Source organism: Sparus aurata, chromosome 12, assembly GCF_900880675.1.
Source record: "Sparus aurata chromosome 12, fSpaAur1.1, whole genome shotgun sequence".
In the NCBI taxonomy this organism is placed as follows: Eukaryota; Metazoa; Chordata; class Actinopteri; order Spariformes; family Sparidae; genus Sparus; species Sparus aurata.
The window spans coordinates 13137738-13165157 of NC_044198.1; the positions used below are offsets into that span (position 1 = coordinate 13137738).

Genomic DNA, 27420 nt, shown 5'->3' on the forward strand with positions numbered 1-27420 from the left:
TAAAATGTCTTGCTGAAAAACTACACAGTGCACCTTTAAATGATCTACAAAGAGAAATCTCCTTTCTTTAACTATATATGGACTAAAGGGATTGGAATTAAACATGACAATAAAGTGTTTACATTGCCAGGGGTGTTATACTATAATGTTATCAATTGTGTTTTGGCTCTTTTACACAAAGTGCTGCTGTAATATTTAAATTCATATAGGCTATATGGTTGATTATGGCTTAAATAGAATTTTTACCATTTTGCTTAATGGATTTTTCTTTATTTCCCTATTTGTATTGTGTCAGTTTTGAATCTCCCAAAAACATTTTGACAGGATATCTGACAAGATTCTTTGTTATATGACACTTGTTTGTAATACAGTGTTTATCACATGTGTACGATTCTGTATTCAGTTGATAAGGCATTGACTTGGCCGATATTTAGAAATTATGTAGGCCTTATAGAATATGAAAAACGTAAATGACAATGGTGGGACAACAAATTACTATGAGGAACCAGGGGGATTCAGGGGAGCCCCCCCCTTCAGGGAATGGTTTCATGGGCATAGTATTTACACACTTGATTTTGATGGAGACTGGAGAGTACAAAATGCTTGGTACTGCAAATGTGACAAGACCAAAGTGCAATTTCATTCTATTCGATTTGATTTTACTAATTAGTTTGTTCTCATTTGTTTGCTTCATTCTTGTCTATTTCCCTTTTCTCATAAATTTTTTTTTTAATTGAGCTTGGATTATTTCCCCTTCACTGTGAGTGTATCATTATGTTACTGGTACAAATTAGAATGTTTTGATCTGCCAACCAGAGGGTGTAAATGTTATAAAAATTCATTAAAATACTAATTATAAAATAAATAAACAAATAAACACTTTAATGAGGACTGTCATGATATCCGCGAGAGAGAGAGAGAGAGAGAGAGAGAGAGAGAGAGAGAGAGAGAGAGAGAACATGGATGAGAGAGAAAGTGAGAGAGTAGGATTTCCGGTGTCTCCAACCAATGAGCTGATTCCACATGCGGACACCGAACACCGCATTCGACGCACGCGAGAGCTGCAGCGGACAAACGCGATTGGTGCCGACTAGCACTCTGGTGATTCCGCAACGCACGGACAGAACGAGCGAGCGAAGTGAGCCGAGCTACAACTTAGCCACATGTTTATATCATCTGTTCGGACTGATTTATTCCGGAATTCGCGTTTGTTTTTTTAGAAAAAAAAGGAAAGGGAGAGGAAGGGTCTGACAACATCCCCGTTGAGACTGCGATGTTTGATGTGAATAGCTTGTTCAAGGTCTCACAGGAGAGCTAGCGGGGCACAGCCGGCGAATTCAAGCGGAGCCAGAGGAGCCAACAACAGTTAGCTAGCTGTAGCCTGTTAGCTAGCCGTTAGCTTAGGAGCCACCAACTCGTTCACTCTCGCCAGGCACCTGCACGCCGTGCTGTCTTGAGTTAACGCTAATTAACCGGTAACAGTCGACCAAGTGCGGGTCCGCTCTATTATTTATAAGTATTATTTGTTTTAAGTGCCGGAGTGACGTCGAAGGAGGAAAGAACCGTGACAGGCTGAGGTTGGGACCAACAGGGCGAAACGAGCGCTGTCCTTAAGTGGCCGTTCACCATGGACAACGCACACACAAAGACGGTTGAAGAAGTTTACAGCTTTTTTAACGTGAATGAAAGCACAGGTCTGAGTTTAGAGCAGGTGAAGAAACAACGGGAACGTTATGGAGCAAACGGTAAGGACCCAGGTCACATCAGTTTGTTCAAAAACAAGTAGTCATGCTGTGCCGGTGTCATGTATGGGCCATGGCTCCCGATTTGTGACGGGCGACATGCTGCAGTCGAACGTTAAGGAAAGTTGTTGACGTCACTTTCTGTATGTTGAAATACTGGACAGGCTCAACTGTTAAATCAGCCCGCTTTGTACCTCATGTTGTTTTGCTTAACTGCTGCTACAGAAATATTCTAATACTGCCCATTACTCAACTAACTGCCTGTTCACTTCTCTTTTGTCTGCGGTCTGGATGGGATGATCTGCAGAATTGCCAGCTGAGGAGGGTGAGTGGGCCAATGTGTATGGATACAAGGAGTCACCTGTATATGTTTAGCATTTGTCACTGTTAATTTTTTCAATGAAATGAAATCGTGAAGATTAATTTTTGTTTTCCAGGTAAATCTCTTTGGGAGCTAGTGGTTGAACAGTTTGAAGATTTGCTTGTGAGGATCCTTTTACTTGCTGCCTGCATATCCTTTGTAAGTATAACACACACGTTTTATAGTTGTACTTTCAGTGGTTTGGTCAGTGTTCGCTCCACCAGGTAGAGCCTTTTCAGTGAGATTTATGAAATTGCTCATACTTGATGTACCACTTGTGTATAGCAAAGTGCTATGCCTTATCAGAGATTGCTAGCAGTAAAAGCGTCTGTTAGCAGGTTGTGACACTTGTAAGGGGATGCGCTCAACACTCAAATCCATATGATGTTGACTTAAGGTTGGGTATTTTTAGTGCTAGAATAGTGAGATCTTAAATACAAGAGCCTGTTTCATTTCCTTCAAGACATGATAGTGAGTGTTTAAGGAAAGGGATGATGGCAAAATATGGCATTCTGCCAGTTGAACACTGTCTCTTCATCGCCATCACCATCTTTCTTTTCACCCTTTAAGTGATTAGTTCAGTGTTTTTTTTTTTTTTTTTTTTATTTTCTCAGTAGCTATGTCTTCCTACAATGTGCACACAGTCCTATTCAGAATGATTCAGTGCAGATCACAGCTTAGCAAGAATGCTGTTAAAAGTGGAGAAGAAAGGCACCCAGTAACTGTCTGGTGACACAACCCAGATGACCGTTTTTTTCCCCCACGATTCTATATTAAGGTATAATTTGTAGGTGCATGCATGCTTTTTCGTTGAAGAAAATCATAACACATTTGAGACTGTTGTTTCAGAGAGATTATATTAACACATCCTGAGTTTAAAAGGAATGCTGATATGTTGTTAATCTGGGAACAGATACTTATGTCATTTGATGATTATGTGGCACGTTGTTGGGATGAACAGCATGCTTTGTGTTTGGCTATTAACATGTGAACTTGACTGACACCTGAGAAGACCATATGTCTCTCAGGTCATTGAATATCCTGGCTTTAACATGCCGTTACACTCTCGCTGTGACAAAAACTCTCAACATGACTTTGAAGTCCAGTAATTCATGTTGTTATCGTGACTACAGCATGACTTTAATTCCATAAATGACAACAGACATAACTTGTGATGCTTGTGACCCTAGTGTGGTTTATGTGTGACACGGTGTTGGGTCAACTATCCGTAGGCTCTGATTCTCCTAGCATTGGCTGTTGGCCTACCAGCTGAGGGTATCATTCATCACCCAGGCATGTTGAGGACAGCCAGCTATGGTTATAAAGGGTTATAAATCACCAGCTGTAGTACACAGCTCACTCTCAATCACACTAGCAGGCACATTTACATTTATTTCAGCATGACATTATTTGGACTACAAACAATTGTAAGACTTCTTATATCAATTTAGGAACTGAAAGGTTTAAATCAGTTTGATATACGTTTGATCGGCCATTCTTAAATAGGTTGGAGTAGAAGATACGGAGCCATTGGCATTTCGTTTGACACACTTAACTCCTGGCACAGATTCTAAAAGAGGAGAAAGTGGTTACTACAATCTCAGTCTCTCTGACATGACTTTGTAACACACTTGGCCCAGTTTCCACAGTACTGGCAGAAGCTGCCTTGATATTTATTATGAATTAGCAAATGATTGTTAGACTTAAAATGGTTGTGCCAAATATGCAAACGTCAACGTGTTGTTCTGGCACAACTTCATCTGCTAGTAAGGTGCACGGAAAAGACAAGCGGAGACAATCCTCAAGCAAAGCTGATCAGAATTGGGTTTGTTGCCAAATAGGTATTTACATACAAGGAATTTGCTTTGGTGTTTTGAAAAAAATGAAAAAAAAATTGAAAAATAATCAGTTAAATTGTGATTTTATTGCCATTCTATAGTGATTAACTAGGCCTCATGGCAAGAATATATATATTTGAACGACACTGAAAAATGAGTTGCATCCGTGTAGTTACATAACAAGCAGGAGTATTCATTTCTGGTGTTTTAGGGATGTTCTCAGTATTTCACACCTCAGTGTTGTTGATTTTCTTTTTCTCTGTTTTGTTTTTTTCCCTTTTTTGTAGGTACTGGCCTGGTTCGAAGAGGGAGAGGAAACCGTTACAGCCTTTGTGGAGCCTTTTGTTATCCTACTTATTCTCATAGCAAATGCTATTGTAGGAGTCTGGCAGGTAAACACATTACATGTTCAAATCTACCCTGGTCTGAGTTATTAAAACGTATCATGTTGAGCCAAATGCCTGTATAATGTTACGAATACTCGTAAATAGTTGCCTTGACCAGAGACGGTAGCTTTCTTTTGCCAAATTTGAAATAATCAACTAACAGTGGATAGGGAGTATGACTCAGGAAGTGAATTTGCTAAAATTTTACTTAAAAGCAATGTATCAAAGAAAGAAGATGTGCTGCAGGGGTTTTCTTCCACTTTGATCATTGTCCAATTGGGTTTTGGCCATGTACAAGCTGAAAAGGACTCTTACTGACGGAAGAAACTGATACCATGGAAAGAAACGTGGAATGGAGAACTGTGTTATTCAATTTTTATCATAAAAGACAAAAATTGGAAATGTAACTTTTTTCTGTTCTGGCCAAGGAGACAGCACACAACCTATTAGACTGATTAGACCCTATACGCTTCTTGTCATAGTCACATAGGAAACCTGGCATGCTCCTTCCTCCTCACTTGATCTTTTCTGGTCTTCATTAAATAACCAACCTTATCAGAGTAACCAGTGGTTCTTACCCTTTGACAGAGGGGGGCAACATTTAGTTGTCAACAGTAAAATGAGAAAACAATAGCATTTTTTAAAAATATTGCCGGTGAGGAGGTGTTTACGTCTCTTTGTTTATATGTGCTTGCTAGGTCCTGGCATTCCCCCTAGGATTTACAGTGTCAGTTCCTTTGAGAAGCAGTATTGATTCGTCAAAATACACCTTAATTATAGGCAGGAAGCAAGGGCAGCAACAGTCCTGGATGGAGGCACACATCTGGACACATAACTAATTATCCTCTCCACAGTGACCCAGAAAGAAGCATGCTACCCCTGGAGTCAGTAATATTAGAGAGGTACACCAAATAGTGTTAAATTAATGCACCTAAAAAATATGTTCAGAATAGATTTATTTGACGTAGAATATCCCATGTGCAACATCCTAAGAATAAGCCAAGTAACACAGTGTTATTAAACAAATTATGGAATTACATCTCGTTAGAAGCCAATTTATAATTTAACAAAGCTTGCCTTTTATTACTTGGTAATAGGTAATACCTGTCTTTTATATGTTCCCCGTTGTTCCATGTGTCCCTGTTGTTGGATTAAAACTTTAAAAATATGTTACAATATACATCCATAAATCAGTGATTCCTACACCTGAAGTACTTGTACCTTCTGCAGTAGAATGCGGAATGCGTTTATAGTAGTTCAACTCATTTAGAGAAATAGATTTTACGATTTGAAAAACTAAAGTACATCAACTTAATGAGTCAACTAAAACAATTAAGGTGTTATTGCAATTTAAGAGTGTGTGAAAACTAGTTGGCATGTGAACAGTAGTATAGACATATAGTAGAGTAGATGAAGTGGTTTGCTAATTTTTGCAAATTTGTCCAAACTGACTTGGACATCAACATCTCAATTGTATGAAAACATTGAAACAGCCATTATTATATCCACTCGTAAATGATAAATAGTCAATTAACATCCAGTTGGAAATTCATTGAAATTAAAATATTTGGAAGATGGCTTGGTGTTGGTGAAGGGGTAGTTGAGATGATCAGGACTGCTGGTGGATGTCTTGCATAAATGTTGGGAACCACAGAACCACTGCCTTAGAGAGAGAGAGAGAGAGAGAGAGAGAGAGAGTGTGTGTCTGTGTGTCTGTGTCTGAAGGTCAGTGTACAGGATCAGTGGCTGAGGGTCTTGAGTAAGGGTATTTTTTTCTTGTTATTGGTTACATTTGAAGAACAAACACCATGATAGTAAATCACACCACAGTATACTCGGTCAAGGAAGACAGTTGTTAGGTTGGGTGGATCCCTCCCTCCTTTTTTGCATTTTAAATGAAATACTTGTTTGAGGCTCTGTTGGGACCTGTATACTTGAGGAGTTGTCAAGTGGCTTGTTGTTGTCCTTACTTCATGCAAAGAAAGCCTCTGTGAATTATGTAAAGGTAGAAGAAGTAGGATCTTGTGATTTTCTGTTTTTATTCATGTGTCCCTGCCTGTCATAAAATTAGTTTAGTTTTCCTCTGAATTCAAAGCAGTTGATGTTTTGTATACCTTTTGTGGCTTCCTTTGACCTTGTAAAGCATAACCTTTACTGGCTGCCATATTAATGGCTTTCTGTCCCTGTTGCTCTGCCTTACAAAAGACCTAAATGTCCTGGGGTTGTGTGCCCTGTCATGACATGTCTTGTTGAGTTCTGCCAGCCAGACTGGGAGCTGCCACTAAAACTGTCCAATCTGAGAGCAATCACTCAGACAAGGTTAAGTCAGCACTATCAGAAAAGTGCAAGTGAAGAATGATTAGGAAGGAACTGAGCAGGCAAGAAAGGAACATTTGGGGAAACTGAAGTAGAACTGCCATTGTCGTAGTGACAATTGCACATTTTTGTACAGAAAGTCCTGCTATTAAGGTGGCTCTAACAAGCATTGTTTAATATGACCTGGACAGAAGCTTCCTTTACATCTTTCAGCCTTTTACCACATGTCCCAGTGTTTACATAGTTCTCCTCCATTGTCGAGCCTAGCCCACTGGTCATGTGCAAGTCGTTTATTTTTTCCTACCCGCTTTGCTTATGTAAAGATTAGACTCTCATCAGTCCACTTTGAATAATGGCGCTTTAACTGAAACGTCATATCTGAGTAGGCACTTTGTTCCATCTTCCTTATCATCCATTTCCTCTAACACAGTGTTCACTCAGTGTTTGAGTGAAATTGACTTGTTAACCCCCCCCAAATCTCTCTTTTCAGGAGCGAAATGCAGAAAATGCCATTGAAGCACTCAAGGAGTATGAGCCGGAGATGGGGAAGGTCTACCGCCAGGATAGAAAGAGTGTCCAGAGAATCAAGGCCAGGGACATTGTGCCTGGGGACATTGTGGAGGTGGCAGGTAAGATTAAGAGTATTAAGCTTTGTTTATGCTTGATGCAGTGTCCCCTGTGGGAGGATGCATGCATCAAAGGTGCCATCACTGCGACTCTTGGGTCAAGACAAAGTGGCATGTAGTCGTTCATCTAACATTTTTTAGATTGGACACCCTCTGCATGCACACAAGGCTTTCAATTTCAAGATGGTCAAGTTTGAAAGTAGAGTCGCTGAACCGGTATGCCTGTACTAAACGTCTGTATGACCCCTTGTTGAGAGAGCACCAGAACAGTCAAAAAATCACATAAAATTCCCACACCGGGAAAGGAAGAGGCATTTTGTCAGAGGGTGTTAAAGAACACAAGCAATTGCTTAGTCAAAGCCTGAAAAAAGAAAAGTGGTGACCCAGGTGGAAGCAAGGTGGTCCTTTTTGTTTCTACGCCCCCTGGCAAAGAAGACTTCAGCAGAGAACAGGCTGAGCATGAAAGCTCCAGGCATGCATTCAGAGAAAATACATCCTAATTCTGTGAATGGTCTTTCTTGCTCAGAAGTTGTCTTTAAAGAAGAAAGGTAGTTCAGCAACAAAATTGCATCATATTCAGATGTATTCAAAAGAAAATTCAGGTTTATTATGGGTTACAGCCTAGTCTTTTTTCCATTTAATCTTGACATTTCCCTGCAGAAAGTTCAGAAGAGTCAAGACATTGGCTAAAGCTTTTGATCCCTTCTATTTGTATCATTTGATGAGTCACCGATGTGCAGCATGTCTGTGAGCTACTAATATTCTTTATCTTAAATGTGAGTAGGTGATGAGGCAATGGCTATAACTCAACACACAGATGCTGTTGGTCACAAAAAGAGCTGTACAGATGGCAGAGGTCATCAATTCTGCTAACATCATCAACAGTGTTATGACGTCTCAAACATGCACACACGAAGATTCGCACAGCTGATCCCTTATCCTGTTCATTCCCCCTGACAATTTTAGAATAATGGCAGTACTTGGTTAGTAAAGCAGTTACGCAATACAAGAGCAGAGGTCCAGTCTGTTCCTCAACTTTTTTTTTTTTTTTGGCTAACCTCAACTTGAATATGGCCACATGTTTTTGCCTTTTGCGTCACTGCACCTAATTTCTCTCATTATGTCTCTCTCAGTGGGCCTCGTCTGTCTTTTATCTTTCTTTTTATGTTTTCATTCTTGCTTGGTTTGTGTTTATTATGTAGCTTACCATAACAGACTTTGTTTTCTTTGTTTTCGTTGTCCCACAGCAAAGGTTGGTGGCGCGGTCACAGAAAAGATTTCTGTGCTCTGTTTATTATCTCGTCAGTAGCTAAAAGAAGGGGCTGTGGCTTTACTCATTGAGGTCCCAATGCCATACACAATTCATGTTGTATTACACATAGTGCCACAAATTTGAACTTAAACACAGTGCAAAATGAACTGTCTTGTCCACTAGCCAAATGGCTCGTAAATGTTATCATTTTACCAGCAACTCGGTAGATAACCATTGTGTTTGTGGCTGGTCAGTCAAGTAAATCAACCTGCCACTTGCATGTGTTTTACCACCACTGGGCTGATATAATTGTGTGCTATTACTATTTTTACTTGAGCAATCTAAAAAAAAAAAGAAGAAGAATACTTTAGGCATCAATTGGGTCAAAACCATAATCAGCACTTACATAATTGCTTTACATCATGGCTTATAGTGACTGTGTCTTACAAATGACACTTAGAGTTCCTCTCTAAAAGCCACTCTGAAACAAGTCATACAAATATATGGTCAGTTTCTAATTATTGATAACTGAATGTGAAGGTTGGACCCACATAGGCCATATATTCAGAGTCATTCAACCTGGCATCTTAAATGTTATAGAGGACAACAGCTGAATCAGACTGGCCACTCTGCATGGTTTACATACGCAGTTACAGCCATGTGATTTATTGTCAACAGCAGCAAGCTGTTCGCATAAATATGGTCCTAAACCCAATAAATGGGCCTCTTGGGTCATATAAGTAATGAAGATGCAGTTGATTAACTGGTTTAAGTTCTGTCACGGAGTGAATAAGCAGTATCTACAAAAGCTACTATAGTTACATTTACCTGGCTAAGTAGCTATGTGTGTATGTGTTTGTATTTGCAGTGGTACGCACATCAACTACTCGACCAGCGAGTTGCCGCATGATGGTGCTTGATGTACGAGTGTATTGCCAAGCTGCAAAGTCACTTTTCACGCCAGTCGTATGGTTTATGTCTCTGATAATTTTGCCATACAAGCTCAGATGTGCAGTCAGAGCAATTGTTAAGTGGTTGGCGGGACTCTGTGTGCCGAGTGTGTGTGATTTCTTTTTTGTGATGTGTCTTGCTCTGTTCTTTCTTTGGTGCTTAGCTGCGGTCTCACCGATCTAGAGGACAGCCATCCTCTTGTCTTACAGGCTTGCAAAGAGTTTCCTCTGAAACATGTTTTTCCTTTACAGTGTTCGCTTAACTTGCTTACTTGCCACAGCGCAGTGTTTTGACTATGTTAGGCAAACACTTTGTTTTGCTGCAGCATGAATCAAGTAACGTTGACAATAGTTTTGTCTGTCTTTCTGGGCAGAGCATCAAGTGACACACCAACCCCCTTTTCCGTCAGTGGAATAGTTCTGAGAGTCTAGCTTATGAGAATGGATTGCGCTTACAGTCAATATAGTGGCCTTTGGTGCATTCTGAGTCTGCAATTTTTATGCAAAATATCATCTAGAATTGGCTTGAGTAATTGCTAATCTACTGTTGGTCAGCCTTATTTACATATCAGGTGTATATTGCAGCAATAGCTAACCATGCTATTACAGTTTGTGGTAGGTGAACACAGGACAAGACATTAGCAGTCAAATATGATCTCAGATATCAGAGCAGGGTGTCTAGCTGCTTATAGATGAAGTAGGCTACATCTGCTGAATTAATGACAACTTTGTTAACACAACAGAAATTAGGTTTCATTGGCAGAATTGAGCACATCATTGGGCAGCAGAAAGTAGGGATTATTTTGGGATGTAAATGGAACCCATGCCCCATCAGTGTTATCTGTTTGTCACTTAATGTCTAAATGGATCATATTTTCAACATTCATTAAATACAAACATTTCTTAGCATTTTCAGAAAGGATTGCTTATCACTACTGGCCATGTAAGATGGAAAGTCTTGCATGACCATAAGCTGCTTGCAAAAGCCAAAACTGTGTTTTTTCTATTTGAGATTTTCCCATTTTTCCACATCAACTTGTTTTACTGAGATGCTTAAGTTTCTGGCTCATAATGGGCAATGGTCTTGCATTTCTATAGCGCTGTACCAATCAATGATGAACAGTACTTATTCACCCATTCACACACACATTGACACACTGATGCTGCCGTGCAAGGTGCCAAACTCCCATCAGGAGCAATTTTGCGGTTCAGCATCTTGCTCAAGGTTACTTCGATATGCAGCTGGGGAGCCAGGGATTGGAACCAGCAGTATTCTGAATAGTGGATGACAGTGGCTCACTGTCTGCTAGTTGAGCCATTCATACACTGTTTTGTCTCTTGAGTATTGCAAGGTTTCATGAAAACCCCTCAGTGTGTCTCCTGGATTTATTTACTGCCAGCACTCTACTGAGACAATAGTGAGTGGTCTTTGCTCTTTTGTTTTACTTTTCAATTCCTTATTGTCTGTTGCCAAAGTGATGGTGTTGATCCTTGTAGTGGCAACATCCTGTGCATAAGGAATACAATTTCCTTTCTTCTCTCCTCTACTCTTTCTTGCTGGCTGTATGTAATATATGTGAGACTGATCACCTCTGTTCTGCCTGGCTTGTGGTTTTATCTGAAACACAGTCTGAGGGCAATGTTCACTGTTAATGTTGGCCTACCCTAGGAGGGAGCCGAGAGCTAGACAGGTTTAGAAGCGTTACAGATTCAATTTGATAAATAATTTGTGCTCCAGATGGCCTCATGGCCAGGTTTCCTCTCTTTTGTTTAAGAGTGTAGGATAGTCTGTCTATTGTCATCACCCAAGCTATTTGTTTCTGCTTGTCGTTTGCTGACTGTCTATTCCACTTGTCCTTGCTGTTTGCGTTTTTTTCTTTGCAGCTCACATGTACAACTTATTGCTGCATTATAGCAGCACACAAATTATATGAAATCCATAGTGTCATGTGTGTATGTTTCTGATTAGGATTTGTCTTATGGTTTTTCCATTCACAATAGGAATGGAAGAGTCCCTTGACGGCTGGAGGACCTCATTCCCAGGAGGCTGAAAGCCTACGTGCTAGCGTAGCGGGGAGCCCCAGTCAGAGGGGGAAAAATATACAACCCCCTTGGGGCCTTTAAAGTTTCACTGGACCCCCCATGAGGAATAGTTGGGTGCAGTGTAATTTCCTTGGATTTGTTGCAAGATTCACAGCTTATACAATCAGTCCTATGGGGTCGGCGTGTCGAGCATGGTTAGTAAGATAGAAAAGGTAGGGATACAGACCCTGGAGAGTGTATAAAAACAACTTTGGTCTGTTGGGGTTTTATCACTCAAGTGTTTGCCGGCTGACATTTGTCCCTCACTCTGGGGAACAGATAACAGATAAAATCCGTTGTTCACACGGGAGAAAGTAAGGTCCATATCCCAGAGGCTGACTACTCTTTCCCAGAAACAAAAAAACGAAACAGGAAAGAACATGTGATGTAAGATGAAAGGAAAGATAAGGACACACTTAATTTGAAACAGCTGCAGTTATTTTGGTCGCTGCCGCAGATTTCTGTAGGAAAAGACAAAATAACTATTTATTCATTAAGTGCCCAATGAGTGGAGCAACATTCATAAAGAGTAACAGTAATTTCAGAAACAATTACAGTTGGAACTCATGCGAACTCATCCTTATTGACCATCACATGATTCAATATTCCCAGGATAAATTGGTTTGTCACGACAGTGAAGACCTGTGTCTGTTATTGATGAGGGGTTAGGCCCATTAAAAGGCATTAATGATGAATGGATCCTATGTCTTCTTGCTGCCAAGCTATTCTTGTCGCATGTGAAAGTGGGCTATTCTACTTCCTGTGACCTTATTCCCAGTATAATATGGTATATAGGAAGTAGGTGGGCGTTTTGCTAGAACTTCAAGGTAGGAGATCTAATTAGTGACTTTTTGTTGGAACCTTCCCACAGGACTTTAAGTCTTCAATATTTCCAGCGACTGTGGTTCCTCATCTCCTCTGTGTCCTTTCTCATGCTCTGCTTGTTCATCTTCTTCATTCACTATCTCCTGTCAGTTAACAAGGATCCTGGTTGAAGGCAGGTGATGAAGTGGTTTTGACAGCGTCTAGTCAAGTCGAGCACCAAATTTGGTAGTGCAGCTGGTACAGTCAAGGAGTCAGCATAACTACATGTTACAGTGCACTTAAAAGTAGTATTAATAACATAGATCTTGGATTATTGGCATAGAGTAAGCAAGATGTGAAACAGTGCAGTGATGGTGTTGAATTTTCCTCACTTCAGTCTCCATCAGTGGCTTAGATCTGTCACAAACTCATGAGAATGGTGGGAATGAATGAACAGTCTGTACACAAGGACACGCCGTTTTCTATTTTAACCTCTGTGACGAAGAGCGGGTTCTCCTTGCTTAAAAAAGAAGTTTTTATCATTCACCCTCCCCCAATCCAGGAGCATGTTAACAACTGATCAAAATAGTTTTCCCATTTTTGGACGTGTGTTTTGCGGGACTCATCTAATCCCTCTTCCCATTCTCTGCTCTCCTCGGCCCCCCCTCTCTTCCTCTCCACTCAGAAGGGCACTGCAGAGGCCCAAGGGTTGGTTTACATGTCTGTCACCACTCTCCAGTGTCCACAGAGGGATCTCTTAAGAGCCTCGGGGTCATTGCTTTATATTGCTTTTATCTTCACCCTTTCAAGTTTTGTCTTACTGGAAGCTGAAAGTAATATTTTACTTTGGTGCAACAGTGGCGTATTTCCATTATGCTTTAGATTTTCATTAAAACGTCAACCATTAATTTTGGGTGCTATGTTGGCCCATAATGTAATAGTGCAGTAATATACAGGGAGCAATACAAGACTAATAATCTTGACAGACTCCTTTTTTAAAAAATATTTTCTTAGGATATATTTTTAAAATCGTCATCATGGATCTGACCTTTCAAGAGGTAATATAATGTCTGTTTCTATTTCCAGTCCCCTCCCATAGACGTGCTTTGTTAAAGTAAGCCTCTAATAAGAAGCAGATGTCAATCTGAATGCGGAAAAAGGTTAATCAAACTACACGGCTGAAAGGTTTTTTATCAACACTTTTTATCTGCCCAGATCAGACACAAACTACATGTCAAATAATACCAAGGAGTCAAACTATTTGATTTTAGCCTTTTTAAGAAAAGCTAATAAATGTCAGCGGCTTTAATGGGACTTATCCGCTTTCTCCAGAGGAAGCACTTGTTTGGAATTTGGTGTATATTTACATTTTACATTTGTTTTACTGGAGATTGCTAAAGCCATGTGTTAGTGGAAAGAATGAGCAGTAGTCTATTTGCGTCATGCACATGAGATGAGTGGAACATTAATCATTTTTGAATGCATGACTTTCCCTCATCCTTTCTCCAACAAATAACTTGAGTTTGATTATTTTATCACTCCCAGGGAGACTGAATTAACACGATAGCTGATTTTTATTTCCAAGCCACAAGTCTCTGTGTGGTCGTCTTTGTTTGTTTAATGCATTTATCTTTAAGTTTTTGACATTCTTTTGTGATAAAATTCTAAAACTTTAAAGGTGTCTTTTTACATGTAGGACATCAAGTCTCTATCAAGTCTTGACACCGCTCATCTGTTTTTATGGCTCGTATTATACAAAGTATCTATCGACCCATTGTCAGTACCATTTATAGATGCTTTTAGATTGTGAAGTGGTACTTAAGTGTCTCTTGTGCGTTGTTGTTTCTGTCCACAGTTGGTGATAAAGTGCCTGCAGACATCAGGCTGACTTCTATCAAGTCAACCACTCTGAGGGTAGACCAATCAATTCTCACAGGTAAAACCATTTTTAAATTGTTTAACTACACTATGTCTGTGTGACCGTCTGTCAGTAAATGTTTGTGTCTCCTTTTCCTCACCCATTACACTTGATTATACATTTCACATGTTCCCTTTATAGCAGCTGACCTCTTTTGATCAAACGAGACACAGAACACAAATTAGCAATTTCCTCCTCCTTTTTGACGCTCATGCCCTCATTACATCCTGTTGTCATGGCTGCTCAGTCAAAACCAAAACAAAAAGAAGTGAGTGATGTAAGTAAACGGATGCGTCTTTAGATGGATAATTGGACATTGATGTAGATGGAAAAGATTGCAAGATGGAAGGATGTATAATGTGCGAGAGAAGAGGTTTATGTGAATTAAGTCCTTAAGTCTCTTGTCTTGCTCTGCTGCCTTAATTGGTAGCAAATTCCATGGGATATTTTAGTGTTTCAGCTATTTTTTTCTCCTCTCTTCCCATCCCCATTCATGGCCATACAGCTTGTCAAATGCTCCCTGCCTTACTCTGTCAGAACAGCGGAGACCATGCACAGTTGATTACACGCACAGACACACACAGTGCAAGCACACATCAGATACTGGGTTTGAAAGGTGGTGGCAGCGCAGTATTTGGTAATTGTCAGGCCTGCTCAGTCAGATGCAAAGCCTTTTCCACACATATCTTCCCAAAGTGTCAGCCAAGCATTGCAGCTAAAACTTTGCACTCCCATGTAGAAACCCGCTCACTGCTTGTCTCTTTTTCACATCTCTTGTTTCATTGTCCTTCAGGAGAGTCTGTGTCTGTGATCAAACACACTGACCCTGTGCCTGACCCACGTGCTGTCAACCAGGACAAGAAGAACATGCTCTTTTCTGTGAGTGAACCCCAAGCCCATTTTTAGAGTGTTCAGTATTACTTAAAACCTTTTGCTTCTGGTCTGACTACATCTATGAAGACAAAAATGTTCCTATGTCATCTTCTAATCTGAATCTCCTTTGTATCTTTGGTGCACAGCTGACAATAGTTGTTGAACTGGTTGCACCCCTATGCCCAGAAGCTCAATGTGTCATATGTTTTCATTTTCTTTCACTACTCTTCCACCACAGGGCACCAACATCGCAGCTGGAAAGGCTGTTGGTGTGGTGGTTGCCACAGCTGGCAACACAGAAATAGGCAAAATCAGGGATGAGATGGCATCAACAGAGCAGGAGCGCACACCACTGCAGCAGAAGCTGGACGAGTTCGGACAGCAACTATCCAAGGTAATTTAAGTCCCATTATTATCTCATACAGCATTTTCTTGCCTTTTATCTCAGCTATTTATTTTTGGTTTGACTGATTGATTAGTGTTGATATAATCTTAACATTTAAACTAATGCTGTTTACTTCAAGGTCATTACACTGATCTGCATTGCTGTGTGGATCATCAATATTGGACATTTCAATGATCCTGTCCATGGAGGCTCCTGGATCCGTGGCGCTGTCTACTACTTCAAGATTGCTGTGGCCTTGGCTGTTGCAGCTATTCCTGAAGGTAAGCTGGAGAGCTACACGCATGCAGCCATGTCCTTACCATGACTTGCTTGTTGCTGCGAGAGGATGTTGGGACAGTTGGTTTTGGAAGATCCTACTTATAGGGCTGTTTTCTAATTCTTCATGATACAGGGACAAAGGATACTATTTTAATCACTTGACTAAAGAAATAAATATGAATGGCTGTCTCCATTTCTTTCTGTAACCATTCATCTCCTCTCCTTTTCCCCTGTGGTTCTGTTTCTATCTCTCTCCAGGTCTGCCTGCTGTCATCACTACTTGCCTGGCTCTGGGAACACGGCGCATGGCCAAGAAGAATGCCATTGTCCGCAGTTTGCCCTCTGTGGAGACCCTTGGCTGTACATCTGTCATCTGCTCTGACAAGACTGGCACTTTGACCACCAATCAGATGTCTGTGTGCAGGGTGAGAGAAAAGCTAACAGAGACGACAAAGATTGATAGACTGTTGTTTTTCATGAATTTCATTAATTTGTTCATAAATCTGATACAAACACACAAGGTGGTTTTTTGGTTTGAAATATTGTTTTAAGGGGGCAAAGGAGCCTGTTAGCTTTGGTAATCATCGTCTGGAGAAACCAGTCAGAAATCTGCCATTAGAATAGGATAACAATGATAACCTACCAACAACTTTAACACATTATGGTAAAAATACAAATCCATGAAAAAGAGAGAAAATGAAACTTTTGTCATTACCCTCTGACTTCTTATTTCATTACTGTTCAGGTAACAGAAACACAAAGATTCTAACTATTGTTCAGAAATCCTATATTTACCATATGAATTCCCATATTTACCTCAAACGCAAATCAGATGTGTTGCTTTTGCAGTCCGCTCATTAACCTTCAATAGTCTGCATAGCTTACCTTAAATGATGTTGACATTGTTGGCTTATCTAACAACATTTACATTAGTTTCATTGTCGCCAGTTGTTTGTAAGGAGTTGATGTGTACTTAAGAATGTCAACAGATTACAGTGCTTGACTAGGCTAGTAAGTAGTTCACATCTTACAGTATAAGGTTAACAAACGTATGTGTCATTAAAGAAATGATCCATTGTGGGACAAAATTAATAGGCCATCAGAGATTGCGACCACACGGCTGCATGAGACAGAGGATTAACAACTGCATATCATAGCCATTCATGCTGCCTTTAGACTTGGTGTTCTTTACATGTGTAAATGATCACTTTTGATCACTCCGCAACAATACTCTCATAATCAGCCTATGCTGAGGAATACTAGCTAAAGTCCCTGCCAGCAAAGTATGATAAATGAGCACTCAGTGACAGGACATGCTCAGTGCGTCTCACTCAATGAGTTTGTTGAAAGGTAATTGCAGATGGGACTAGTGAAGTAAGTCCTGTCTTTGTACCTTGCAGGGAAAATATTTAAGCGGCATACCATAATATTTAAACAGCAGACGCAGTGTGCCCTCTGTAGCTCAAGATGCAGGTGATTAAACTGAGCGATCCGTCTCTTAAAAGCTTTGTCCTCTCACGTTTTCTGAATCCTGACAAAATTCTCTAAGGGAACAAAATTCTCATGAACCCAACAATAACTATTCAAAGTGTTCTTTGAATCTGTTTATGGCATGCACGTAGTGTCGGCACCACGTGTCACTGATGCCAGTGTTTGGCTGTAAACATCCTCCCCAGGGGCAACAGCACAGTTGTCGGTGACAAGGTCTTCAATCCACTGGGAAATGGTAATTTCAAACTTGATGAAAAATGGGTGAGAAGTCCAAAAATAAACAGTATTTTAAGACAGTTGCCATACATGGAGAAGAGCAAGGGCTGGCTACTTTCCTGACATCTGAGAACTTTTTTAATTTAAAGTTTTTACTGAGCAATAAAGAAACCCTGACATTCTTTTGCTGACCGTAAGGATTCTTTTAGCAGTAAGCAGTGTTGACTTTGAAAAGCTAATAAGGGATACTAAAGGGTTTAATTGTATTTTCGTATCTTGTTGATCTCTGCCTGTGTACATGTAGTGTATATATTTATTTATTATGCACAAAATGATATGAAGATATATGAACTATTACATATTTACTGTCTATTTTAGCCTTATATAGCATGTATGATTTCCTTTTAAGTGTTGCCTTACAGCTTAATTCTTCAGATTCCCCTCATATATCTGCATCCTGCTCCGTCCCTCCATCTTTCATGTCGGCTACCATCCTCTTTTTCTTCCCTCCTCGTCCTGCTCTCCTCCCCCTTCTTGTTCAGGCAGCATGCTGATCAGTATGCAGTAGTTAGTCACTTGCAGCAGAATCAGCAGTAGAGTTGCATAACTGACCTTGTGTTGAAAGATTCTCTCTCTCTCTCTGTCTCCTCTGTCTATCTCTTGCCTTGCTCATCCTGCACAAATTCGAAAACAAAATCATGTTTTTGGATGGCCTCATTTTGGTAACCACAGGATGCTATTCCTGGCTGGGTAATGGAGAAGCTTGTGCTTGACGCATCAGCTGCATCCAACCACCCCTGTCCGAATAGGGCAATACCAAAAGTTGTCCTGAAGGGCTGAATCTTTTTCAATTCAACTCCTTACTTGCTCCAGTGTTTTGGGTAGGAGCGCCTCTGACATCACTGCTTTTTGTTGCCCTGAGGGGAGTGCATCCATTACGCCAGCACATCATTTTTTTCAGATATTTCTATTTTCATCCCCCTCCTCTGCCCCCCCAATGCTTTTATGTAAGAATGTGTGAATGTATACCCTTGACAGACACGGTTGAAGCTCTTCTGTTTATCAGACTCAAAACCTATTTGCTTTTTTCTCTGATTTGTCCTTGCTTGATATCAAAATTCTTATGAAGATTAACAGCCTCTCATATTTGGATGTGGAGAAATATATTAGAATAATACAATTGTTTATTTGTGTTTTGAATTGAAAAGAAATGTTCATTCATTTATTTAGTCATTCATTTATTCATTCATTCATTCAAGAAGATGCTCAATTAACCAGACAGTCATCCAGTCTCCCAACACAAAGGTTTGGACACTCAAGGTCAAACTATTTCCGCCTCAGAGTGATTCACTTTTATACAGTGTGTTCATGTAGTGTGACTGCGCACAGAGGAATTGTGTGTCTGCCTTGCTGTAAGATGACATTTATGGATCCTCCCCACCAGAGTGCCCAGTGTCTGCTTTGGCTCAGCATTTCATTATTATACTCTGCTCTATGTTCAAGCGTAATTATGATCTGAAGGCTTCCTTCTTGTGGATAGCAGTCTGCTGCCACCTGCTGGATGCAGTGTCCAGCTTTTCTTTTTGGCATTTAGACTTGCATATATAATGGGATTGATACAGAACTTAAAGTGGGGCACAAGGAAGTGTTGCCCACAGAGTCTAGGGATGTTTTGTTTGAGTGATATGTACTGATTGTTTGTCTCTCCAATTTTTCTTTTTATTCTAGATGTTCATCATTGACCAGGCAGCGAATGATAGCTGTACATTAAAGGAGTTCTCTGTTACTGGCTCCACATATGCCCCAGATGGAGAAGTGTGAGTATGCAGTGTGCTATGATGAAAATAACAACTAAGAAGGAATGCTTTTAATGCTTCTCAACATGTTACAAGTACAACCCACTTCTCCAACTTGTTTTCCTTTGAATCAGCTCACGTGTGACTTTCTGTTTATATCTTTTTTTTTAGGTTCCAAGACAGCAAACCAGTCAAATGTTCCCAGCACGATGCTCTGGTGGAGCTGGCCTCTATCTGTGCTCTCTGTAATGATTCCTCATTGGACTATAATGAGGTTAGTAGTGAACCATTTACATGTTAATAGGTAGATAATCTTGAAGCACCATCGACGTCAGCTGACAATACATTACATGATTTGTGTGACTTGTTCTGATAAAGACTGACTATGTGGTTTTTCATTTCTGTGTCCAGGCCAAAGGAGTGTATGAGAAGGTGGGTGAGGCGACGGAGACCGCTCTCACATGCCTGGTAGAGAAGATGAACGTGTTCGACACAGATGTTAAAGGCCTGTCCAAGATTGAGAGAGCCAACGCTTGTAATTCTGTATGTAACCATCAGTTGTATGAAGTCATTTCCTTTTTCTTGTCCATGTTCTATACGTAATTCAGATCGGATTAAACGAATTCAGACTGAAAACAAAATGTTAATTGCAATTGTGTGTCATCATATCTTTAGGTGATCAAACAGCTGATGAAGAAAGAGTTTACACTGGAATTTTCCAGAGACAGGAAGTCCATGTCTGTGTACTGCACCCCTAATAAGGCCCGTTCCTCTGTTGGCAAGATGTTTGTAAAGGTAAGAAACTTGATTCAGTAACTGTTAAGGTTCAGACATTCATGAACATGACATGATTGCTGCCATCACCAGTTATTTTTGACAGCCCTGTTTTCTGAAAATCTATCAGTGGTATTAGAATAAATGCTTTTCATTAACATATAGTACTATAATTGTCATGTTAGAGTGGGTCTTTATTGTTAAAGGGTAATGGATGTTTTGAAATGTTTTCTGAAAGTGTCACAAAAAAAACGTTATTCTAAATGAAAATGTTTCCTTTAGATACTGTTCTGTGTTTTGTTTTGTGTCCTCATCATCCCCCTGTCTGTGCCTGCTCACAGGGTGCCCCCGAGGGAGTGATTGACAGGTGCACACACATCCGTGTAGGCAGTAACAAGGTGCCCTTGACCCCTGGCATCAAGGAAAAATTGATGTCTGTGATCAGAGAATATGGAACTGGCAGGGACACCCTGCGCTGTCTGGCTCTGGCCACCCGAGACAGCAGCATGAGCAAAGACGACTTAGTGTTGGAAGACTCCAGCCGTTTTATTGAATACGAAGTAAGAGCCAGGGTGGATTGACACGGTCTCACTTTTCAGGTGCAACATTATTGGCTGTCAGAGAGAAAAGCTTAAAAATCTGAATGTCAAATCTATTTTTTCATCTTCTCTCCCAGACTGATCTGACGTTTGTTGGCTGTGTGGGCATGCTGGATCCACCCAGAGCAGAGGTGGCAGCCTCTATCAGACTTTGCCGTCTTGCAGGCATCCGTGTAATTATGATCACTGGAGACAACAAGGGTACGCAGAAAAAGTCTCATCTGCTCAGAAAGAAAATCTGGCTTATTCAGATTTGTATAACTTCTTTTCTACTACACGCATAAGGAAAATGGTCAAACATACTTACCTTTGCTCTTATTTGTACCTCAGGGACGGCGGTTGCCATCTGCAGACGTATTGGTATTTTTGGAGAAGACGATGATGTTTCCAGCATGGCGTTCACTGGCCGAGAGTTTGATGACCTGTCCCCTGCTGCACAGAGAGACGCTGTGGTCAAAGCCCGCTGCTTTGCCCGAGTTGAGCCTTCACACAAATCCAAGATTGTTGAGTTTCTGCAGTCCTATGATGAGATCACAGCTATGGTATGAAAAACGATTTATTCTACATTTATTCTATTTTAAACATGCGCTTCAGCCATGGACAGCTTTCCCCCAAACAAATGAAATCATCCTGAAATAAAACCATACCCAGTGAAATACTGAAGTCCATTATAAAATCAGTGTTTAATTTCCTGCCCCGGCTTATCTTTTCTGCAGACTGGCGATGGAGTAAATGATGCTCCTGCTCTAAAGAAAGCTGAAATTGGTATTGCCATGGGCTCCGGCACTGCTGTGGCCAAGACCGCCTCTGAGATGGTGCTGGCTGATGACAACTTCTCCACCATTGTAGCTGCAGTCGAGGAAGGCAGAGCCATTTATAACAACATGAAACAGTTCATCCGATACCTCATCTCCTCAAACGTGGGCGAAGTTGTCTGGTAAGGATGACTGTAAAGACCTCTGAAATACACACACTAAACCTTAGCATCACTTTTTTGCACTCTTGTATAACCGTGCTTCTTTTCTGTGTAGCATCTTCCTGACTGCAGCTCTTGGGTTCCCTGAAGCCCTCATCCCTGTCCAGCTGCTCTGGGTCAACCTGGTGACAGATGGTTTGCCCGCCACAGCTTTGGGCTTCAACCCACCTGACTTGGACATCATGAGCAAGCCACCACGTAACGCCCGAGAGCCCCTCATCTCTGGATGGCTCTTCTTCAGATACCTAGCCATCGGATGTAAGTGGTAGCTGCATGTAACTGTTTATTAATGAGCGATTTTCTGCTAATGTTCTTTTTGGTTTTCTTGTTGTGTGCAAAACATTGGTAGAAAACATTGCTGAAACATAAACCCATCAGCATGTGGTTTTTAAGTCTTGGCAGTACCACATAATCAGTGTTAAACTAGCAATTAGGAAACCCAAAACTGCCCCATTAGCACCACATTAAAGTTGAGAAAACGCCATTAGAAAACGCTCACATCTAATTGCAATTTACCTTGAATTTAAGTCACCAGTGTCACCAAGTGCGATTGTTTAACGTTTTGGTTTGCATCACCAGGTTATGTGGGTGCTGCCACTGTTGGTGCTGCTGCATGGTGGTTCGTTGCTGCTGAGGATGGACCAAGGATCACCTTTTACCAGCTGGTATGATTTTCAGCCGAAACTATCAGGCTTAATTAGGCTCACTCAGACACACACATTTAAGTGCATCTGCTTTAATTTGCTCTACCACTTTTCTATAGAGCCACTTCCTGCAGTGTGGTCCAGAGAACCCAGAATTCACGAATCTGGACTGTAAGATCTTTGAGTCTCCTTACCCAATGACCATGGCCCTGTCTGTGCTGGTCACCATTGAGATGTGCAATGCTCTGAACAGGTGAGTAGTTTAATTAACATTTCTGAATGCCTGTGCTTTAACATCTCTGTCCGAAGTCAGCGTGGGTCTTTTTAACAAACATGTCTAAATTTTGCGTCTTTGTTGCTCAGTGTGTCAGAGAACCAGTCCCTGCTGAGGATGCCTCCCTGGGAGAATGTGTGGCTGCTGGGAGCCATCTGCCTCTCCATGTCCCTTCACTTCCTCATCCTTTATGTGGAGCCTCTTCCAGTGAGAAACATATTGTTTTAGTTTGAAATACAGAATGTGATACTGGGTAACAAGGGGCCAGATGGCCAGATCACGAAAGCAGTGTCACAATACAAGGATGATTTATTTTGCTGTCAAACATAAAGTTCAAATGCAGACAGATCCCTAGCTTGACTTCTTTCTCGTGTGTTTCTTTTCAGATCATCTTCCAGATCACCCCTCTGAACCTGACACAGTGGCTGATGGTGCTCAAGATCTCACTGCCTGTCATTCTTTTGGACGAGTTCCTCAAGTTTGCCGCCAGGAACTACCTGGAGCCTGGTAAAGAACTGGAGAAGCCTGCCGGCTCCAAAGGCTGCTGCCTCACTGCATGCATGGAGGGCATCTCCTGGCCTTTTGTGGCCGTTTCCCTCCCCTTGGTCCTCTGGATCTACAGCTCCGACACTAACATGGCCGACATGTTCTGGTCCTGACTGACTTGAGCACAATCTCGACTTTTCCATTCCCTGACCCCCACCATCACTTCCCCCTTTCATTCCCCCCCCCCCCCCCCCCCCCCCCCCGCCTTCCCACATGTGCGTAGATAGCGTGTGTGCGTGGTTGTAGAGTTAGCGTGTGTACTTGTGCGTGCCTACCGTGTGTGTGTATGAGAAGGACCAACTTTAAAACATGAAACGTAACAAATAATATAAGATGATGACATTGAGAGGTCACCTGGTTTGAGTTGGGGTAGGAATTAAGAACAGGTGAGGCTTTAAATGCGAGTGTTAGAAGACCATCACTCCCATAGTTTTGGACTTTGTTGCTGGTTTGAGAGAAAATATACTATTGCCATTTTTTTTTCTTAATGTCGATATTGCCTTTAAGGTTTATATTTTAATGATTTTGGGAATATCATTTGTCTCATGTCACTACAGAAGATTCGTTTGTTTAGCATCCCTCTCCAAGGAAATTAAGATATCAGAATCAGTTGATCTGTACAGAGATTGAATTTTATGCAACTTTTTTTTTTTAATGGCTATGTAAATTTTTGGACCGGCGTGGCTTAGACATTACCGCCTTGATTTATTTTCTAATGTTTACCATTGTGTCTTCAGTATAAACTCAGAACTCTTTCAGAGAAGGAGAAGCTCCGTGGTGCAGACGAGGACGGGGGGGAAAGGTTTGGGAGTGAACGTTGAGTGCTCCACTGAAACAAAAGAAAACAAAATCCTAAAAAAACAAAAATCCGCATGTCCTGTGACAAAGCATGAACTCTATGTGGTTTCTCATTTCTAATTTAATTATGTGTGCCCCCCATGTTTGAGTATAAAATAACTTCCTGGATGTTTTTTTTTTTTTTTTTTTTTTTTTTTTTACAATAATGAATTGAAAATAAGCCAGTTTTTCTGCACTGGGCAGAGCACAGCTACCTCAATATGATAAAGATTTTTGTTTTGCTCATCTCTAGATGCTGTTCCTTAACGGACTTGCTATAGTGTAACATCTGAGGTGTGCCCCTATTTGCTTGTGCAGAAAACAGAACAAAATTTTCCTTCCCTCTAACATTTTTAAGGATATATTTTGTTTGTATTGATTTTTTGACATTCATTAACTTTATTTGTGTTTTTTGCTTTGGAGACAGAGCTGAGTGGGGATGATGTTATGTTTAACCATCGCCATGGCGTTTGATTCAAAGGACATTATTATTAAAATCTTAAGATAAAAAAAATACTAATAGTACTCAAAATGAACTTGGATTGCAAATAAGAACCCAAAATGTTGTTTTTTACTTCAAAGAAAAATACACTCATAAACCCTTTGAATCAAAGTGTTTTCTGTCTTTATTTGATGAGGCCAGTGGTTTTCAACATTATTCATATCCAGTGTTTTTTTTGTATGTACATATAATACTTGAATACAACTCATTTCATACATATGAATGCTTCAGTTTCCTTGGCACAACATGACGAGCAGGAGACACTCACAACACAGAAGAGAACCAGCTCATATGTATATCTGACTCTTACAGGCTTTAATATTTAGATCTTAGTTTGTGCTGGACTACTTTGTGGTAGTGTATACATGTTGGATCCAGGCCCCATACAGTCAACTGCACTCATCTTAGACCTCTTACTTTGTATGGAGAGAAAAAAAAAAAAACACCCCCAACTAAAAGCATGTTTTTTGGGTAGAAGCCTGGGTTTTTGCTCGCTGTGTGTTTGTGTTCCACTTTACAACAACTGTGTGCTTTTTCTTCCTCAATGCCTTCCGTTGGCTCCCCTGTCAGTAGAGTGAGTATCCATTTGCTTTTTTCACACTCCAGTTCACTACAGCAGAATCTCATGAAACAGCAGCGACTTCTAGATCACATGCCACTATTGTGAATGTCACTGTGTGCTGTTCTTTTCACCCCCTCTGACACCTGCTTATATCCACAAATACCTACTCTTGATAGTATAATCAAGGAGAAAGTGTAATGCTCAAATGCAATTTAAAAACAAAAATGCTTGTTACTAATGTTTTTTTACTTCTCTTTTTAGGTTGGCTTTCATAAAACCTCCGCAAACTTTTAACGAGTGTGCTCAGAGGCTGGAGTCTTCCTGCCGTCCAGCATGTGTGCTCATTCTTAACTTCACGCACCTCAGACACCGTGATGACCAGCAGTGTGTGTGTGTACCCTTGCACAGACACACACAAAAAAAAACCGAACATGTTTCACAGTAATAAGACCAAATACATAGGGGTACACTTAAAGGGTGGAGTCGGGGCTTAAAAACACAGTTCCCTTTGCCCATACGCACCAAAACACACACACTTCTTAACACAATTATACCTCTGTGTGCAGATGTTATATCAATACGTCACTATTCCAGTTTTTGTGTGCGGGGAAAGTTCTCAACACCGTCGGCTCTCCTCCTTGCATGAAGAACTCGTTTCCAACTTCTTGTCACGTAGAGAAATCTTTAAAAACACTGGGTCGAATGGTCTTAGCTGTACATCAGTGTACAAAACATTCATGCATGCGTTTTATGCTGTATGTAGGCTTTGCAATTTGTATTTATAGATTCTAATGTATAATACTCAAATGACATATTATCAAAGATGGTTTTAAGATGGATACGTCGCAGATATTAGGAAATCACTGTTTTTATTGTAACGGTTTGGGTTCTTTGCACAATATTAGACGTGGAGGAACGACTCATGCTGAACTTGACTGTGCTCTACTTGAGTTATTATTATTTTATTTTTTTAACCTTTAATTTTTTTTCCGACTGATCACTGATGACTGATCTTTTTACTTTCTGGTGAATAAGTCCTTTGCAATGAGGACAACAGACTTGACACTTTGATTCATTGGTAATCCTGCAATACAACAGTGTTCTCCTGTTTTCTTATTGCCTCTGCATTATTATGATTGATATTATTATCATGTATCCTTAACAACTGCTGTAAAACTGTGATCTACTGTGAGGGGGCTCGCGCAGTCCTCTCAGAGACACCTGGTCGAAGAACAATATTAACCATATGTAAAAAGACGATCATTATTGATGACTAATGATGATTGTACATGCATTACTGAGGTTGTGGTTTCAGGTAAATAAAACAATATAGTATTTGAACTGTCTTTTTGCTTCTTTGTATTTCAGTGAAGTGAGTGATTACTTTTTGTGCGAGAATATGTAAGACTTTTAGTACAGAATGTTGGAATGTTAACTAAAATTATCAACAGAATGTAAGTTATGACACTTGTGTATTGAGTGACAGATATTTCTAATGAAGTTGGCATGCTAATGAGTTATTTCCAACCAGTCCTGGTCCAAAGCTCCTCTGTTTTAACACTTCCATGGTCCAAACCGCTAGCTGCACTGCTAACTGAGCTAATTAGCTAAGCGCAGGGCCAGTTCTTAGATATTGCACCTTTTAATTTACCCTTTAAACATTTCATGTATTTTCTCAATTTTTTGTCTGCAAATCTTTAAATCTACCACTGAACCTGATTCTGTCTAGCATTAAAGGGGCACTATGTAGTTAGAAGAATTCAAACTCAACTCAGCCTGTATTATTGCCTCATTAATAAGGTAATAATACAAACTCTATCTTGTCCATAGCTGAATAAACAGGCTGCCCTCAAAGGAAAATAAGGTCCCCAGAACACTGTTTAAAGCTAGAAAGGTGGCAGGGTCCACCACGTATGAACAAAGTAAAATGGTATGAAATTGTGTTGTCCTTTATGTTCCGTTTGTTTATTCAGTCAGGGGAAAAAATAAGAGAAGGTTTGTTTATTCTGTCCTTTTATTTCTCTTCTGGTTAGAATTTCTCCCCCAAAGCTACGTACTGCACCTTTTAAACATGTAGGCATCTGATACCTGCAGAGACCCTCCAGCCAGTCAGAGAGCCCCTTCACTGACACTTTTAAAGATGTTGTGTGTCTTAAAATGAAGACAAAAAAAAAAAAACACGTACATGTCAGTACGGACATCAGTCCACCAGGTGGCAGTGGCGGGTTACAGATACCAACAACACTCTGTCATGTTTCCTCAACACCTGCTTATCAGGTACAACCACTGGCTTTTTAAAGGAACCGAGAAGGAGTAATACACTGAGAGTATCATTACTGGTAGTCGTTAATGAGGGGTTTATTATTGGGAGTGGTGGTAGTTTGTGTTTCT

General features: G+C 40.5%; 1 protein-coding gene across 2 annotated transcripts; it reads left to right on the plus strand.

The window, feature by feature from the left end:
- The first annotated feature begins 1031 nt into the window (after window positions 1–1031).
- atp2a2b (ATPase sarcoplasmic/endoplasmic reticulum Ca2+ transporting 2b) lies at window positions 1032–26375 on the plus strand. 2 transcript variants are annotated; one of them, XM_030435574.1, is made up of 24 exons: window positions 1032–1745; window positions 2050–2067; window positions 2180–2262; window positions 4229–4333; window positions 7134–7272; window positions 14213–14293; window positions 15069–15154; window positions 15387–15542; window positions 15673–15814; window positions 16071–16237; window positions 19248–19336; window positions 19487–19589; window positions 19727–19858; window positions 19991–20110; window positions 20431–20649; window positions 20766–20889; window positions 21019–21230; window positions 21405–21625; window positions 21720–21922; window positions 22244–22329; window positions 22428–22561; window positions 22672–22789; window positions 22969–25041; window positions 25291–26375. In XM_030435574.1, exons 1-23 carry the CDS (start codon window positions 1628–1630, stop codon window positions 23239–23241), a joined length of 3129 nt encoding a protein of 1042 aa, XP_030291434.1. In that variant the 5' UTR covers window positions 1032–1627; the 3' UTR covers window positions 23242–25041; window positions 25291–26375. The 2 variants fall into 2 exon arrangements, with proteins under 2 accessions (XP_030291434.1, XP_030291436.1); XM_030435576.1 differs by having other exon boundaries at window positions 22969–23089.
- Window positions 26376–27420: the final 1045 nt, after the last annotated feature.